The 16,430-nt window shown below is 37.2% G+C and overlaps 1 protein-coding gene across 1 annotated transcript in view; it reads left to right on the top strand.

The window, feature by feature from the left end:
- Positions 1 to 16,430, top strand: part of LOC115340061 (centrosomal protein of 192 kDa-like) — a 90,967-nt gene that overhangs the window by 61,145 nt on the left and 13,392 nt on the right. Inside the window, exons 39-47 of the mRNA XM_030010851.2 lie at positions 188 to 448; positions 667 to 785; positions 3,433 to 3,542; positions 5,929 to 6,070; positions 8,391 to 8,563; positions 8,924 to 9,047; positions 12,203 to 12,308; positions 13,731 to 13,935; positions 15,692 to 15,771. Of these exons, the coding sequence (XP_029866711.1) occupies positions 188 to 448; positions 667 to 785; positions 3,433 to 3,542; positions 5,929 to 6,070; positions 8,391 to 8,563; positions 8,924 to 9,047; positions 12,203 to 12,308; positions 13,731 to 13,935; positions 15,692 to 15,771 (1,320 nt within the window). The remainder of the gene's footprint in view (positions 1 to 187; positions 449 to 666; positions 786 to 3,432; positions 3,543 to 5,928; positions 6,071 to 8,390; positions 8,564 to 8,923; positions 9,048 to 12,202; positions 12,309 to 13,730; positions 13,936 to 15,691; positions 15,772 to 16,430) is intronic.

A 16,430-nucleotide genomic window follows, 5' to 3' on the forward strand; every position in this document is an offset into this window, starting at 1 on the left:
TGTTGAACTTAGGCTTTTTTATTTCTTGCAGTCTTTTCAGTTCACATTTTAAGCATTTTCATTTGTCTTTCTGTAACTCTGTGTATAGTTTACCATAGTTGTGCAGAAGTTTAGTAAGAAGCTTTCTTTCATTTGAAGTACTGTTTCTTTGTGGTTTTTTTTTTTTTTTTTTTTTTTCTTCCCCCAGATACCGTTATCTGGATATGGAGGAACAAGCAATATAACTTTAGAAAATGTTAAAAAACTGTCAGATAGCTACATGGTAACACTGGATGGATTATTGCCTGCAAGATTAAGGAAAGCTTCCTTCCGCATAAGAAATACAGGTTCTCGGGCTGCCTATGTTAAAGCATTGTGCTTTGCAAACCTACGGACAAAAACAGTTATGGATCCTCAGGTAATGACGGTATCTCCAGAGAAGTTTGTACTAAGAGAAGGAACACATGAAGTAAGTATAATACCTGATTCTGAGCAAGTTTTATTAATTTAAATTAAAATAAATGCAATCAATGAGAATGTGTCTTACTAGTTCTTTATTAAAATCTTACTTAACTTGTGTTAAATCCTGTTTCACTTGCATTGCAGTAATCTGTTGACTCGTATTCCAAATGTTAGTACTAACAATTTTTTTTTTTTTCTGAGTATGTTGTCTATTTATTTTATCAGGTCATTACTATAACATGGAATCCAATGGAAAAGGAAAAGAACTTCCATAAAACAAACACTTTGGTATCAACAGTATGTTTTTTTTGTGGAGATGAAGTTTCTAGGCAGCAGTATCGTAGGTAAGATGTACTTTGCTATTGTAACAGAGACAGATATTTAATAAAAAGTTAAAACTAGAGGTGTGTGCTGCCATGAGTATGGTTTTAACATGCTTCCAAAAATAGCAAGAACAAACCAGAAGACAGTGATGATATGGAGAGACTTAGTACGTCTTACATCTGGTAGGTTGTTTGGTGGGGGTTTCATTTGTTGATTTGCTGTTTTGTTTATGTACTGTAGTGTCGTGGTTTAATCCCAGCCAGCAGCTAAGCACCACGCAGCCGCTCACTCACTCCCCCCCACCCAGTGGGACGGGGGAGAAAATCGGGAAAAAAGAAGCAAAACCCACGGGTTGAGATAAGAACAGTTTAATAGAACAGAAAAGAAGAAACGAATAATGATAATGATGACACTAATAAAATGACAACAGCAATAATGAAAGGATTGGAATGCACAAATGATGCGCAGTGCAATTGCTCACCACCTGCCGACCGGCACCCAGCTAGTCCCCGAGCGGCGATTCCCCGCCCCCACTTCCCAGTTCCTGTACTAGATAGGACATCACACGGTATGGAATACCCTGTTGGCCAGTTTGGGTCAGCTGCCCTGGCTGTGTCCTGTGCCAACTTCTTGTGCCCCTCCAGCTTTCTCGCTGGCTGGGCATGAGAAGCTGAAAAATCCTTGACATTAGTCTAAACACTACTAGCAGCAACTGAAAACATCAGTGTTATCAACATTCTTCTCATACTGAACTCAAAACATGGCACCGTACCAGCTACTAGGAAGACAGTTAACTCTATTCCAGCTGAAACTAGGACATGTAGCTACAATCCTAGTTAAGAGATTTATTTTCTTCTTACATTCTTGAATTTGAGTGTGTTGGGTTTGGGGGAAAATTTTTGCTTTTTTGGGTTGGAAGAGAGTTGTGTTCTATCTTGGTATCTCTTTCCAATACGTCTGTAGGTTTAATTTTTAAAGAAAAGGCTCATGAAAGTAGTAGTACTGAAATTCAGTAGTATTAAGTTTTGAACAAGATTTGCATCTTGGTTTGCTGAATTCTGTTGACAAAGACAGTGTTTGAGTAGATGTATATTGCGAGAAATAACATCCACATATGCTTGTTAACACACCAAGGGAATTTGTAGAATGTATCTTGCCAAGCTTAAATAGAGGCTATGTTACTCTGTATTTCAATTTGCCTGACTCAAATGCATAAAAATGGCATACTCTGCTTTTAATGACGTAAGTGGCACTTGACTTGTGCTGTGTATAATGATAATGCAAAACGTTAAGAATAGGCAGAGCACTAAGGTGCTGATGATCATTATTCAGTGCAAAATTTCAAAATGGTAGTATTTCACTACTGCTTTTAAATGTGATTGCCTGAAACTTTATGAAAGTCATTGTATTTATTGTTATCCAAATAAAGTATTAAACACAGCTGAACTTAACTGTATGACTGACTAAAAAAGCTCATGGAATAGCTGCATTTGTTACCTTCTTGATAGAAAATTGGCTTATCTTAGAAGATGCTTGTTACTGATTTTTGTAGGAACTCTTTTGTCTGGGCAATGCTCACTGTCATTGAATTGTTCTCAAAGGGCAGAAATACTTAGGGAAAAGCTCTGATCTGCTGATCAACAGAAAACTGATTGAGAAGCTTGATGCACCTATATTGGTAGTGTCGGAAACTTTTTATGCAGGCTCTGGACATTGGTGCGTGAGTGAAATTATTTGTTGCTGATTTTATTAGCCAGCAGGCATGGCATTTGGGTCTTGAACATGGTGGTCTAATTGGTTGTTTCTTGGTGGGAGCTTCTCTGAAGTCTCCCTTGATAATTTGAAAGAGATACTGATTCCTTGAAATGACCGAATACTGTAAGCCAGTCAAACCCCATTCTGTAATTGGGTACTAGAACGGGAACATGATTTGGGACTTAGGGGCAGGAATGTGAAATGAGTAATCTGCCTAGTCTGCCAGCTTGTGGCTCAAGTTCTTCACTCCAAAAATATACACAGTCAGCAGCCTGGTAAGTAGCTTAGACCTGAGAGTTAGTAGGACTGAGGTATTCTTTCCACCTCAGTGGCTCTGACTCCATCTGAGTGCCAGGTTTCCTCTTCCTGACCTGTAGCTTCCCATTTTTTCCCAGGACTATTTATACCCCTATGCCTCCCAGTCTTCTCTGTCCTGTTGGCAGTCATGTTCCTTGGCTCCATGTTCCTGCTGTTGGCTGGAACCTGCTGCCACTCTGCCATTGACTCGTCAATTTTTCCCCTCAAGAGGCTTTAACTCACAACCAAAATAGCATTCTCCTGCTTCCTGTGGTGACTGAAAAATCATTTGATGCCTGATGTACTTATCAGAAATCTAGGTAGGTGTGACTGACAGCAGAGAACAAATATCTTGGAAAGACAAGCGTATGGTACCCAGTATTTCAGTGGTTCCTTTTACTGTGCAGCAATAGAGCAGGTATTTCTTTAACCGTTTTAAGATGATGAAAAGATTTCAGTTTTAAATGAATGCTCACAGATTTGAGCTTGGTGTATTCGAGAAATGATAAAGTTAAAATTGTGCTGAATTCTTACCAGTCTTACCAATCTTTTCAGATTGTTGTTTCCAATACTTTGTGTGATTTAATGACTCTTCCTTCTTTATCTCTTTAATAGAGCTATGATATATAAACCTGAGGTAGAAAAACACATAATCCCAGAAAACAGCTTATTGAGAAACATTGTATTTGATGAAGAATTTCAAGGGGAGCAGCTTGTGACAGAAGGTAAGCCTGTGACTTCTTAAAAGAAAAATGTAATACTTTTTTTCGGGTGGAAAAATGTGCTTTTAGGCTTGAACCCTAGTTATTTTTCCACTATTTCTTTTTTGATAAATGTAGAAGCAAAATTCCCAATTTGGATGGAACTTGCTTTCTTTCCTTCAATGCCTGCCTATTTAAACAATTTACTGTACTTTCCTCCTAGCAAAATGAAACTTGGAGAGTATTTGTCTCATTAATAATTGAGAAAGATTCAGTTTGTTGTACACAGATATATCTTATACTTGAAAATTGAGAGGCAGATAGCTTTGCTGACATTAAAATATGTATTTCCCTTCCCAAATTAAATAACTTCTTTTTCTTTTTTGTACTTCTGCTTGTGTTAGCAAGGTATTTGTTAAGAAAATGCAGTATATTGTAAAGGTGTCCTTAAAAAAAACAACCCCAAACCAAAAAAAAACAAACCACAAAAACCCATCGCCCTTCCCAAAACCCCAAACCACCAAAAAACCAAACCAACTCACCCACCACCAGAACTGTTCAATCCCATAGGTGTCATGAACAAGCTTACTGTCAAACCTATTTCGTGAACTAGTTGTATTCACATATGGAAAGATTTTACTGTTGTAAGGCTACTACAACTGAATAAGTGTTGTAGTCTGATTCTTTACCTATTGATGGTATCTTGTCTTTACTTGGAAAAGTAAAGACTGTTGATCATTCATCTTGGTTGAGGTGAAATCCTAGTGAAGATACTTGGGTTCTTGAGTATGCTCTGAAGTTGTTAAGCCAGTGTTAGAGCCTAGGCATCCTTGATTATCTCTTACTGCCTTATTACTAGAGTTTTGCTAATGGTAGTTTAACTTTTTTTTTCTTTCTGTAGAAAACAAGGCTTACCTCTTGCATCCTAATGTTTTTCACTCTCTTTTTGAGAGTGTACTTTCCTGAATTTGTGAAATATAGCTTATTGTTCCCTATTTGGTCACAATTGTTCTATTTACTCAAATACTTTGCAGGAACTAATAGTAGTACCTAGAATTAAGAATGGGATTTCTTTTTTTTTCTTTTTTTTTTTTTTTTTTTTCTGTAAGATGCTCTTTTAGGTGAGAAGTTATTTTTTTCAAATCTAAATACTTTTTTACTTTTTGGCCTTTTAAATGAAATACTGTTAAGGAGATGATGCTGAAAAAATGCTCAAAGAATAGAATGCCTTGGCTATAAGGATTGCTTTTCATGTAAAGTTGGATCCCTGTTTTGGTCTCCATTCCTTATTGTCTTAATCCACAGAGGTATTTGAAAAACCTACTAAGAAATGACATACGAAGGTTAGTGTTTGAAATAGTAAGGTGTCAGTTTTTCACCACTCTGCTCACTTGATGCATCAGTGTGGTATGGTCCAGGGTCAGCAGCTGGAGGGATCCATGTTGTTGTTCGCAGTAATGAGTCTTCATTCTCCTCAGCCAAAGAAGGGAACAGGATAAGGCCATTGGCACTGTTTTGTGTTTGCGTGAGTGTTGAGTGTTTCTCTCTGGGTTGGTCTGTGTGGCTGGCTCTGTGTGTGTTTGTGTGTGGGTGGGTGTTTACTTGGAACACATGCTCAACTTTGCTGCTGGTTGGACCGGTGGCAGCATCATCTCTAAAGGCTACCAGATTCACCTACTCTCTAACACTAATGTGGTTTACTGCACTAACCGAACATCTTTTACATACTGATCTAATATATTGCTAGTTGCTAAAGTATGCTTCAATTACTAATTGAACAGAGACAGTGTTTATTGATCTTTAACATCTAGCAACTATTTATTCTAAAGCAGTCTGAAACGTTTTGTGACGTCTGTACTTGGGTCATCAAAATGAATATAGTTTGCAATGTGTACTAGTATCTTGTCTGCATATGGATGTATTGTTAAAGAGGAGGGAAGGAATTCTGATCCAGTATTCTTTGCAAAATCCTCTTGTGCATTTCTAGGTATCACTATGTACTTGACTATATTTTACAGGATCCCATAATTGAAAAGTAACTTCTCTCAAGGTGAATCTCTTCCTGTGAAGCCATAGGAATGTATGAGTCTTATTTGTCAGGGTAAAAAAAGTAAACCTTAACTTTAATTTGGCATAGAATCAGATTAGTATATACCATTTGTATCAAGGTAGAAAATATATATCTTTTATAATTAAAAAGTTAAAATTGGTGTGTATTCAGATTTATGTTACATCTCATGTTAATGTTGATTTATGCCTGATAACTGAATTTGTAGTAATTTTTGGAATGATCCAGGATATCTTAGCAAACAGATTATTAAGTAGGTCTATATCCCAAATCTCTGTTGTGTAATTTCTGAGTGTTATAGATTTGTTCTTATTAGAATTGCTCTATTGCTCTCATTTTTAGTATGTGATATCCCACGGGGAACAAATGATATCCATCTTTTCTATGCAAATATGCGTAAGGTTATCCTTTCTGTGGTTGGATATTCCACTTTTGATCGGGATGGATTTCAGCAGTCTCCTGGACGTCATTTGGAATCAGACAGGTACTGTAACTATAAGGCTAACTGTCAAATAACACCTAGCTGAAGTGCATCACCTTTCATTGAAGATTTTAATGTCAGTGAAGAAAACTGACTTGCTTTACAAGTGAAAGAGCTGGCTCTATAATGAGAATGGCTCTAATGAATATCTAGGTGGCTCTTGCAATTTTTTCTCTATATAGACTGTTTAAACTGTTATGTTAACTTTTAAACTATTCACTCAACTGACACCATTCACTTCATCTGCAAGTTCCTGTTCTTCATTTGAAGAAATATGTTTCCCTGCCCCCCACCCCCAGGAACTTCCAAAGTGCATTAGTTGTTGTAGTCCTAATAGGACTATAACCACTTAATTTCTTGTAATGAATTTTTGATGTCTGGGATGGAAGTAGACATATATTACAAAGGCTTAGTGGCCTTTTCCTTGTCCAGCCCATATGTCAGCCTTTCAATGTGGTGTGTACCGTACTCATGAAAAGAATGATCAGTGCTGAGGCTACCCCCACCTCTGTCACTCCCTCAAATGAAGTGGTCCATTACTGGGAGGATTTCTTTGGAGGACTGGCAGAGACCTGGTCTTTGAAATGGACCTGTCACTTTTGTTTAGACAGGTTGCTGTAGCATTTGGAGCCCTGTAAAGGGAAAGAAATGTCCAAATCCTATACAAGTCCTACTTACTAAGATAGTGTAGCATAAAAAGAAAATAAAGATGGGTTAACCTTAACACTATAAGGAATATATTTGCATAGGTTGTTTCTTGAGTCTTCATGTTTTTTCTTCTCAAGATCCTGTTACACAGGTGACAAAAGGGTCCTACCTAGTCCTGTTGTGTTTAACATTTACATATGTAGATGTTGTATTGGAATTGCTTGTACCTGTTGAACTCCAGATGTTGAACACTGTGGGGCACTTGACAGATTTGTTGGCTAGCAAGATGTTTGTCAGGCATAGTGGGATTGCGAAGCTAGAGGTTGGAAACAAATATCTGCAGCAGCAAGTAGGATGTTTCTCTTATTTGGTGGTTGTCATTTGTTTGTTTTTTCCATTTGATAGCCTTAGCAGTTCTTCTAGATTTGAATTTATTCCCTGGCTAAGCATCATGAGGATCTTCATTTTCTGAATAAACTGTAATTCTCAGAAGAGACCTGAGTGTGTTAACTACTAATCTGACTGTTAGGAAATTCTGTGTCAAGGAATTCTGTGAATCAATTGCCTTCCTAGTTTAATTGCTATCTTAAGGGATGAATTCTCACAGGTATTAGTTCAGCTGTCCTGAACTGAGTCAGGATTCTCAGAAGCATTGAAAGTAGAAATAATAGGAAGAAGAGCTGTATGTTTGCACAATGTTGTATGGAGAAAAAGTTATCTGTTTTTTTCTTGAATTGTTGATTTCTGCTTTTATTTTGGTATTTAAAATCAAACTTGGTTTGAGTTAACTTTTAACTTAAGAAAATACTCTGAATCCTAAAATAACAGCTTCCTAGCTTTCATACTTGAGCTTACCTGCTGTGTATTTTGCACGCAAAGGTGTGAAATGCTAGGCCATGAAGGTGATGAAGGGATTGGAGCATCTGTCTTGCAAGGAGAGAATAAGAGCTGGGTTTGTTTAGTGTGGAGCAGAGAAGGCTTGAGGTGGGTGGAGGATCTTATTGATGTGTATAAATACTTGATAGGGAAGTAAAGAAGAAGACGACAGAGTCTTCCCAGTGGTGTCCAGTGACAGGAGAAGAGGTGATGGACACAAACTGAAATGCAAAAAACTCAATTTAAACATGAGAAAAAAACCTTTTTCCTGGTGAGGGTGGTCAGACACTGGAACAGGTTGCCCAGAGAGATTGTGAAGTCTTAATCTGTGAAGAAAGTCAGACCCTGTCTGGACAATGCCCTGAGTACCCTGCTGTAGCTGACCGTGCTTTGAGCAGGGGTGTTGGACTAGGTGATCTCCAGAGGCCCCTACTGACCTCCAGCAGTCTTTGAAACACAGGTTGCATTGCCCGATTTCTCTCTGCAGTACCTTCTTAATCTGAATAAAATATGTATAGAGAAAGCATTTTACTTCATTATCACCTGAAAATAATTGTTTATTTTAGTACCTTCCATTCTGAATGGTACCTTCCACTTCTAAACATTCTGTGAAAAAGCTGTGACATGATATAGCTGCTGAATTAACTTTTTCTTAATGGAGAATTGAATTAAATTGAAGGCCCATGTAAAGAACATTGTATTTCAATAATAAATTTTAAGAAATACTAAGAGTAGGCTATTATAAGTACTCGTAAGTTATTTTTATTACTACTTCTGCGTAATGTCATCTTATTTTCAGATTTGAGAACTCTGTCAGACATATTAGTGCAACTTTGGATGTTCTTCCTGTTAAAGGACCGCAGGGTCCTCCATTATGTGTAAAAACTGATGATCTGGTTCAGAATAAATCAGATGCTCAACGGACTTGGGCTGTAAAACCCGAGTACTTGACTTTGACATCTCCTTCTATTAGTAAGTATTTTTTTAAGTTAATAAAATAACCATTCCAGTATTAAAATAACTATACTGCATACTATGTTTGTAATTATTTTGTGTTTGTAAATGTGGCTTGGCCAATAATCTTGCTGCAGTAGCTTTGCATCTAAACAGTAAACTTGGTTTGAACACAGTTTTGGTTAAAGTGTCAGAGGTAGTGAGCTTTGTGTGTGTATACATATAATAGGCACTGCATACCTATGAAGGTTTTAAAGCATTGTGAGGGTAAAAATAGGGCAGAAAATGCTTTATCTTAATTGGTGCATATCTGAATCTTGGGCTCTTCTGTGAATTTTTGTACTTGTTAGATTTTTATAGCTTTTTCTTGTATTACAGGTGGAACAGCAGACACTGGACATGTACAAATTGTCAACAGGTCTAATAGGATGTTGACATTTGAGCTTTCCTGGCCAGCTCACTGCCTTACTATAACCCCCCAACATGGAGTTATTGAACCAGAGTAAGTTTCTTTTCATTTCCTTTACATGTGGAAGTGTGGTGAGTTTTTGGAGGAATTTATTTTTAGTTAGTTTAGGAATTTTAGTTTTTAGGAATTTATTGTATTTTGTTTAGTTAGTTTAGTTTGTCAGCTAACTTGCAAATCTACCTTTTGTATTTTAGGACCTTATGCTTTTATAGTTCTGTATAGAGGGAATGTTCTTCTGTCACTGAGAAAGTTACCTGGACGTCAGGAATTTTCTGTGCCTGGAAGTACTATTATTGCATAATTTTCAAGGAGCTGGATGGTCAACAAAGCTGAAGTTTTAAAAATCTCCTTTCACAGTAGTTTTTTGTTTAAAAATGACCTGTGTGTTTTAAAACAAAAAAAGACTTCTTCCTCCCCGCCCTGCCCCCAATCAACCAACCAACCAACCCAACCCCAAAATAACAGTTCCTATAGAATGCTTCTCTTCTGAGGACTTAATGTTTTCTTTTGCAAATGTGCTGATACTCATCAGAACTTGATTGTGGGGGGTTTTTTTGTGTTCTGCCAGAACTGGTTTTTGCCACTCAACCTTTGCCTTAATATCTGTAGATATGAAATGAATGACAAGCCGGTGTCAGATCACCTATGTCTTAATTAGCAGTATTTTGGAACAGTAGTCGTAATATCACCGCTTGTGTGTATGAGACTTCTCACAAATGTCAACAGTGTCTTTCACAATAAAATGCTTCAAAGTTCTGACCACTTCTCACTTCTAAATTTATGGGTTTTTTAAGATCAGTTCAGAAAGACTTTTAAGACCCTGTTATTAAACTATTCTCATCTTCAAAAAAAAAAAAAAAAAAAAAAGTTTCATGTTCCACAAAAATAGGTTTTGCTTTCTGAGTTTTATTTAAGTAGTTGCTTTAACTTTGTAGATGTTTACTCAAAGCAGATACTTCAATTTCAGTTCTGCATCACTGTGCAAGATGTGATACATTTAAACACGTAATTCCATATTCACGTAGATGTAAATTCTTGGATGTATTGTTGGGGAACTCTCATCACTAGTGAGAACAAAATAAAGAGGGTTCTCTGGAAGGGCTAGGATATCTGCCACTCCTTTCAGATTCAATCTGTGCTGAGAACAGCAGTTTCAAAAAGAGATAATAATGAACAACTTTCCAGTAGCTGTGAAAGTAAGGACATCTGGAGTGTCTCATACCCTAGACTCAGGACTGTGTATGGAATGATTTCTTAAAAAGAGGGAATTGAAGGCCACCTGCAAGCAACTTTCTTGCACTGCATAATTGTAAAATGTGTTCCCTTCACTGGAAAAGAATGAGTTGAAGCCTCACATGTTGGGTCCAGGTAAGTAGTCTGGATCAAAGAACAGAGGCCTGCAAGTAAGAAATGGACCCGTGGGAAGAGCTGACTTAAGCACAGCTTGCTGTGCTTGCCTGGTTTTCTACTTTCCATGACCATTGCCTTGCAGTGCCAAGAGCAGTCATCCTGTCAGGCCAGGAGCCAGCCAGAATCTTTTATACTGTGCACTGCAATGGCTGGAGCTGACAGAATTCTTGAACTGATTTAGGCCAGGAAAGGAGAAGGTCTGATTTCTCAGTGATGGTGAAAGAAGGTCCTAAGATCAAAGACCGACTCTGCCACGATAGAGCAAGCAGACCACCCCCTGTTTCACCTTGACTAAACCCTTTAAGTTCCACGGAATGAGCTAAAGGCAACTTCAAACCTGCCTGAATGTGGAGTAATAAAGTCCTGTGTCCCTACTGAATTTGGTAGCGTTCCAAGAGATTTTCTTTGGAGGCCAACTGAAACTAGCCTCTGGCATGTAGCTGTGCCTCAGTGTTGGGAGTATTGGTTAAGTGCTGTGAAAGGAATTGTACTTTTGGAGCAGGGACTGTTGGAATCTCCAAAGGCTGCAAGAGCTGCATTTTGGAAAGTATTTCTTCTGTAGGCTCTGCTCCTTTCTATAGCAATGAAAGTACTGAGAGGTAGTGTCTTTAGGTTGAGTATGACTCTTCTGACTGAAAGACACGTGGTTTGTGACCCCATGCAAGTTGGATTTGCATGAGAATTTTGCAGTAAATGTCAAAGACAAGCTGGTAGGAGCAAAGACAGTGGAATGGTTTGTGATGACAGGTAGTGTTTGTACTTAGTAAATCATATTCTCACGTATGCAGCTTGTACCTGAGAGAACTGTGAGTAAAAAGATTCTGAAAACTGCTGAGATTCAAAACCCCCCACAATCCTTTAGGGAAATATCAGTATCGTGATGTAATATTTTAAGGCTGTTAACATCTGTTCATTGAAGTTTGTAGAGATGGTCATATTGTGACAATGATTATGGAACTGACTTTCCTATAGGGACTGATCTTGCTCCTACACTAAACTTTTCAAATGTGAAGTGCTGTGCTAATGACTTTGTAAGCTAATTCTTCAGGTGTAGCTTGAGTGCTTTTGCTAACGTGCAATCAATGACCTTTACTTCAGCGATTTTATACTTGTTTTTTAAATAATTCATTGCTTACTTTCTCCCCTCTTTTATTTAAATGTCTCTAGTATAGAATATGGAACAATGTAAATCAGAATTTATGTTCTCACTGGTCAAATTACTGTGTGTTGCTGTAACTGCTTCAAGTGAGTTTAGACTCTTCAGTGTCCCCTACTCTAAATAACTATAGAAGGCATTGATTACATTGAAGGGCTTTTCTTTTTTCCAAGATCAGTTCTGCATGGGAAGGAGGAAAGCAAGCTGCTTCTCTAAAACTAGAATTAGTTTAAAAGATTCTTGAAATGCAATTTGTGCAGTATACTTTGAATAGTACAATTCCCTTGTTGACTAGTATTGAAGCTTGTTTTTCTGAAACATGTAGTTATATGTCTGCTTTACATGGCCTGACTGGTTGTATATGTCAACAGTAGATAAGATTTACTCTTTCCCTATGATCCCTTATACAACCATCAACGACAAGTTTATAAAGTGTGTTAATGTTAAGTTTCTGACTACTAAAGCTTGAAAATATATTGGATATCTGAATACCTTAAATTTAACTCTAGATCATCTTCACTGACTTGCTATCTTAAAAATGCATCCTTTTTTGATGGGGGCTAGTGTTGTAGATACTCATTCTAATATGAGAATCATGCTAATATTTTTTTTCTTTTATTAGGAGCAGTACACTAATTCTGGTGAGTCCTAATCCATCACTTGCCACAAAACCTTCATTAATTCCTTGGAGTGGCCTAATCTATATCCATTGTGATAATGGACAAAAGGTACGTGGCTTACTTGAGTTGAGATGGCAACTGTTTATTTTACTTAGCTGGATAAGGTGTAGTAACATTGCTAAAAGCTTTTAGGTATGAGACAGCAGTTCTGTCAACTTTTCATTATTCTCTCTAATTTGTAAATTTCTCTTGTAGGGGGAGGAGGGGAAGAAAAGAATAAATGTAGTTAAGATGCTGTTTTGCAAACTGAGATTCTTAGTTCATTCATCTCCTAAAGAAATACTATGATATGAACACTTAGACTGAATTGCCAACAAAATTGCATCTGTATACCCACTACTGCCTTATGCATAATCTTCTAGAAGAGCTAAATGCATATATGTACACATGTGTATATAAAAGTAGTCTATAGAATATTTAAAAATGAAAGAAGTTAAAGGAGGTTACTGGACAAGTCACCGTAGCTCCTTTTGAGCTCCCTTAAGATAAACTTAACCTTCTGGCCAACAAGTCTGTGATAAAGAATGTCTAGAACAGGTTCTTGCTCTTCATGCATTTTAATCCAAGACTTTTCCCTGATTAAATTGTGGCATATGAATGTAAAAGCAGAAAGACCCTTGGTAATCTTCCCCAAAGAAACAGATACCTGGTTTTTTGTTTTTGTTTTTATTATTACAGCCAGTATGTATTTTGGGTTAATTGTAACAATGCATGGAGAGAGAAATAAAAGACACTGAAAGGATAAAATGGCACATCTACTTTCCTCCTTGATGGAGGAAGGTGATGTATTATACAGAATTGGAAACTGCCTTAAAACCCAAACAAACAGGGAAGTTGTTGAAAAGAGTGAGTTGAGAAGGAGGTGGAGACTATGCACATATTTAACTATGTTATGTTCTACAATACGAGAAAAGGATTTAAGAGAAGAAACCCACTAGGACAAAACTAGAGAATGTAGCAAAAACAATCAAACTGTAAGAGATCTGGTAGTTGATAATGCTTTTGCCATTTCTTTGCTACCTATCCAATTAAGCAAAAAGTATGCTAAGATCTTACTAGCATTAACTGAAGCTTTTAGGAGTGCTAATTATGTAGCGCAAGTGAACACAAAGGTTGTTCTGTGTGAGGCAGCCCTGTTCTCGTTCTTTGCAAGCAGAGAATATTGTAATTGTTGTCAATTAAATTTAACTAGTTTAAATTATTATGTGTATTGAATTAAAACATTTAGATAGCAAATTTTCAGTAAATTTTCCTGTTCTAGATTAAACTTGTCCTAAAATCTTTAAAATTTGTTAACTGAAGTTACAGAAGACCTGGTGACTTAAGGTATGAGACTCTTTCTCTGAGAGAATGTAAAGCAGGACAACATGAGCTCTTACAACTCAAGGAAATAGAGCTAAATAGTTTGACTTGTTAATATATCAGTGTTCACTATGTAAATCTTTTTTTTTTCTCAAAATTGTGCAAAAGTTTATTAAAGTGAAAATTCAAGAGGCAGCCGCACAGAGTGTATCTGGAGCAGACTTTCCATCTAGAAGATGTGATATATTAACTCCACAGTCTGAAAGTCCTACTGTTCATGTGGCAAAGCCTCTCCCAGGGCTCCCGCTAACAAAAATGGAAATAAAGAACAGAACCATTGTTTTTCCTAAAACAAGACCTGGCCAAAGCTCAGGTAATATTGCTTGCTTAGTAAATGCAACATCTGTAGTATCTCGTGTTCAGTGGTTTTGTTTACTGTATTGCATGATTGGGAACTTAAATGCCTTGACTTTGTTTTTGTTCTTTTAGTCTGATAAGTGTGATTGACCAGCTCCCGTCTTCTGACTTTAGTTTGAAATGTTACTCATTGTCATGGAACTCTTTTCAGAAGTTCCTTTTTTTTTTTGTCCTTTTTTGGTCCTTTTTTCCCTGTCTTTTTTCCTTCTCCTTATGCAGTACAGTCACACTTTTCCCCACAGATAGAATTGCATACAGACAGGTACATTGCCCATTTTTTAAGCAACCATGATGAATGCAACCATGCTGTGCCTGGGCAAAGAGGACACGATGAGGTTACTGCTTTTTGTTGAAGCTCTTTTGGGTCAATGGGCTTTTGCAGTTAGACCCATTCTCCTCATCTGTCTGTGTGTCCCTAAGATGTGAGATAAATCTGCCTGCATGTAGCAGAGAAATAAATGTTCTTCCTTAAGACGATAGGAATGTCAGCTATGAGTCTGGCTGTCCTTGTCTTGTACTTAATGATAGCGGAGGACACTGTTGATAATGGAGTCTCAATTCCTCAGTCTGTATTTGTAATTCCAGTAGTGCTTAAAATTCTCCAAATTACTGTATGAAACTGTCATTCTGTTTATCTAGATAGCAGATTTTTTTGGTAGTGCTTAGTTTTCTCTTCTAGGTAAAGAGAATTTTTTTTTTTTAAATGGTTCACTGACACTACATTTTTATTTAACAGACTTTAGAACTTTCAAGGCTTAATTTATCAATTATATCTGGGTTTTTTTGCTACACTTATGAAAGAGGAGTATAATATGATACTCCTTTTCTTTCCTGTCTTTATAAATGTCCCATGTAACATACATGCAGCTAATCTTCCTGAAGTGCTACTCTAGACTGAGATGAACTTAATGTCCTGTTGATTCTTGGCAAGAGGCACATTTCAAGGCATGAAATACGCTTACTGATACTGTCAAAGTTGGGATTTTCTGATAATGTCAGTGAGTTGTTCTTTCTGCAAGTCAAGCATAACCTTTTTATTGAGTTTTTGTATATATATGCTTTATATATATATATGTATGCTGAGTAACAAATCCATACTAGGATGAGGACAGATTTTATTTGATGCAACTTTATTTGATCGGTCCCAAACTAGAATGTTGTTAGTGTTTTTTCCCTGAACAGGCAATAATACCCAACTCCCTCCCAGGATATCTTGTGGGGTTTTGGTATTTTTTTTGTACACTGGTATGTGAAGGTATCTGCCAAAAATGTGAATGCAATAAACTGAGACTGTTGGAGGTGACTTAGATCTCTCTGCTATTTGTCATGTTCTGCATTTATAAGAAGCTGACCTCCTACTACCAGCAAAACATTCAAGTAATATCCCATGATATGCTTCAGGTTCTTTTAGAGGATTATCTATTATTGTTTTAGGGTTATTGAGGGTGAGATTTAGGTCTCACTTTGTTTCTTGTAAGCATCTTCAATATGATTCTTCACTAGAAGACTTGACTTCCAAATTTCTTTTGTATAAGCTTTGAAGAATTTTATGACAGTGTGCTTTGAGTCTGCTCTTGGAGTTGGCATGGTGAGAACTGTTTCCATTAAACTTCTGTGTGTCTTGAAACACAGTTTCTGTTTAAACTCTTTCTGCTAAAGAGACTTGAACACTCAAAGACATTTAATACACTAGTCTGAAATTTCTCTTCTAGAGAATTACCTGGAAATGGAGAATAAAGGGGATGAAAACGTGAAGTGGCATTTGTCATCTTTTGCACCACCCTATGTTAAAGTGAGTGAATGCTTGCATTGGTAGTTTTGTGCAAATCGCTGTGGTTTTTTTCCTTCTCTCTTCTTGCTGCTCTTTCTCCCTCCACCCTCTCAAGAAAGAATACATATTTGAGCATGGACTCAGTTACAAAGTTTCTTTTTGCCTCTGTCCATGTCAGGGAAATGTTTTACTCCTTTTTTTTCATCTCTAATGTGCTCCCTGACTGTGAATCAATCAGTGCTCTGTGGGACAATTTCTGGCTTGCAGAGTTTGCTTGTGCTCATCCAGTGTCATCATCCAGATTGCATTAAGTAGTCAAGCATACATGAAAGATGTGTGTGCCTTTTGGCTCCAGAATGCTACATTTGCCTTCTTTCGAGACTTGTGCTGCTGGAATTATGCTGTACGTGGTACCCCTGTAGGTAATTTAAGTTAGGTCAGAGATACTTGAATTACCCTGCTGTCGCCTGTGCAATTACTGTAGCTGTACCATTGATATTAGTGGATGCTTCCCTATTTTTTGATAGTCTGAAATGCTGTGATGATCACTTTGATTTTATGCTAGAATTATTGTGGTCTGTTGTTGCGAAATGATGAAAAATGGTTATGTAGTACTCTTAGCTGTAGCCCAGAAGAGTGAGTATGCTGTGTTCCAGCCAGTGCACCCACCTCTAAACTGG

The sequence above is a fragment of the Aquila chrysaetos genome, chromosome 4, assembly GCF_900496995.4.
Source record: "Aquila chrysaetos chrysaetos chromosome 4, bAquChr1.4, whole genome shotgun sequence".
NCBI lineage: Eukaryota > Metazoa > Chordata > Aves > Accipitriformes > Accipitridae > Aquila > Aquila chrysaetos.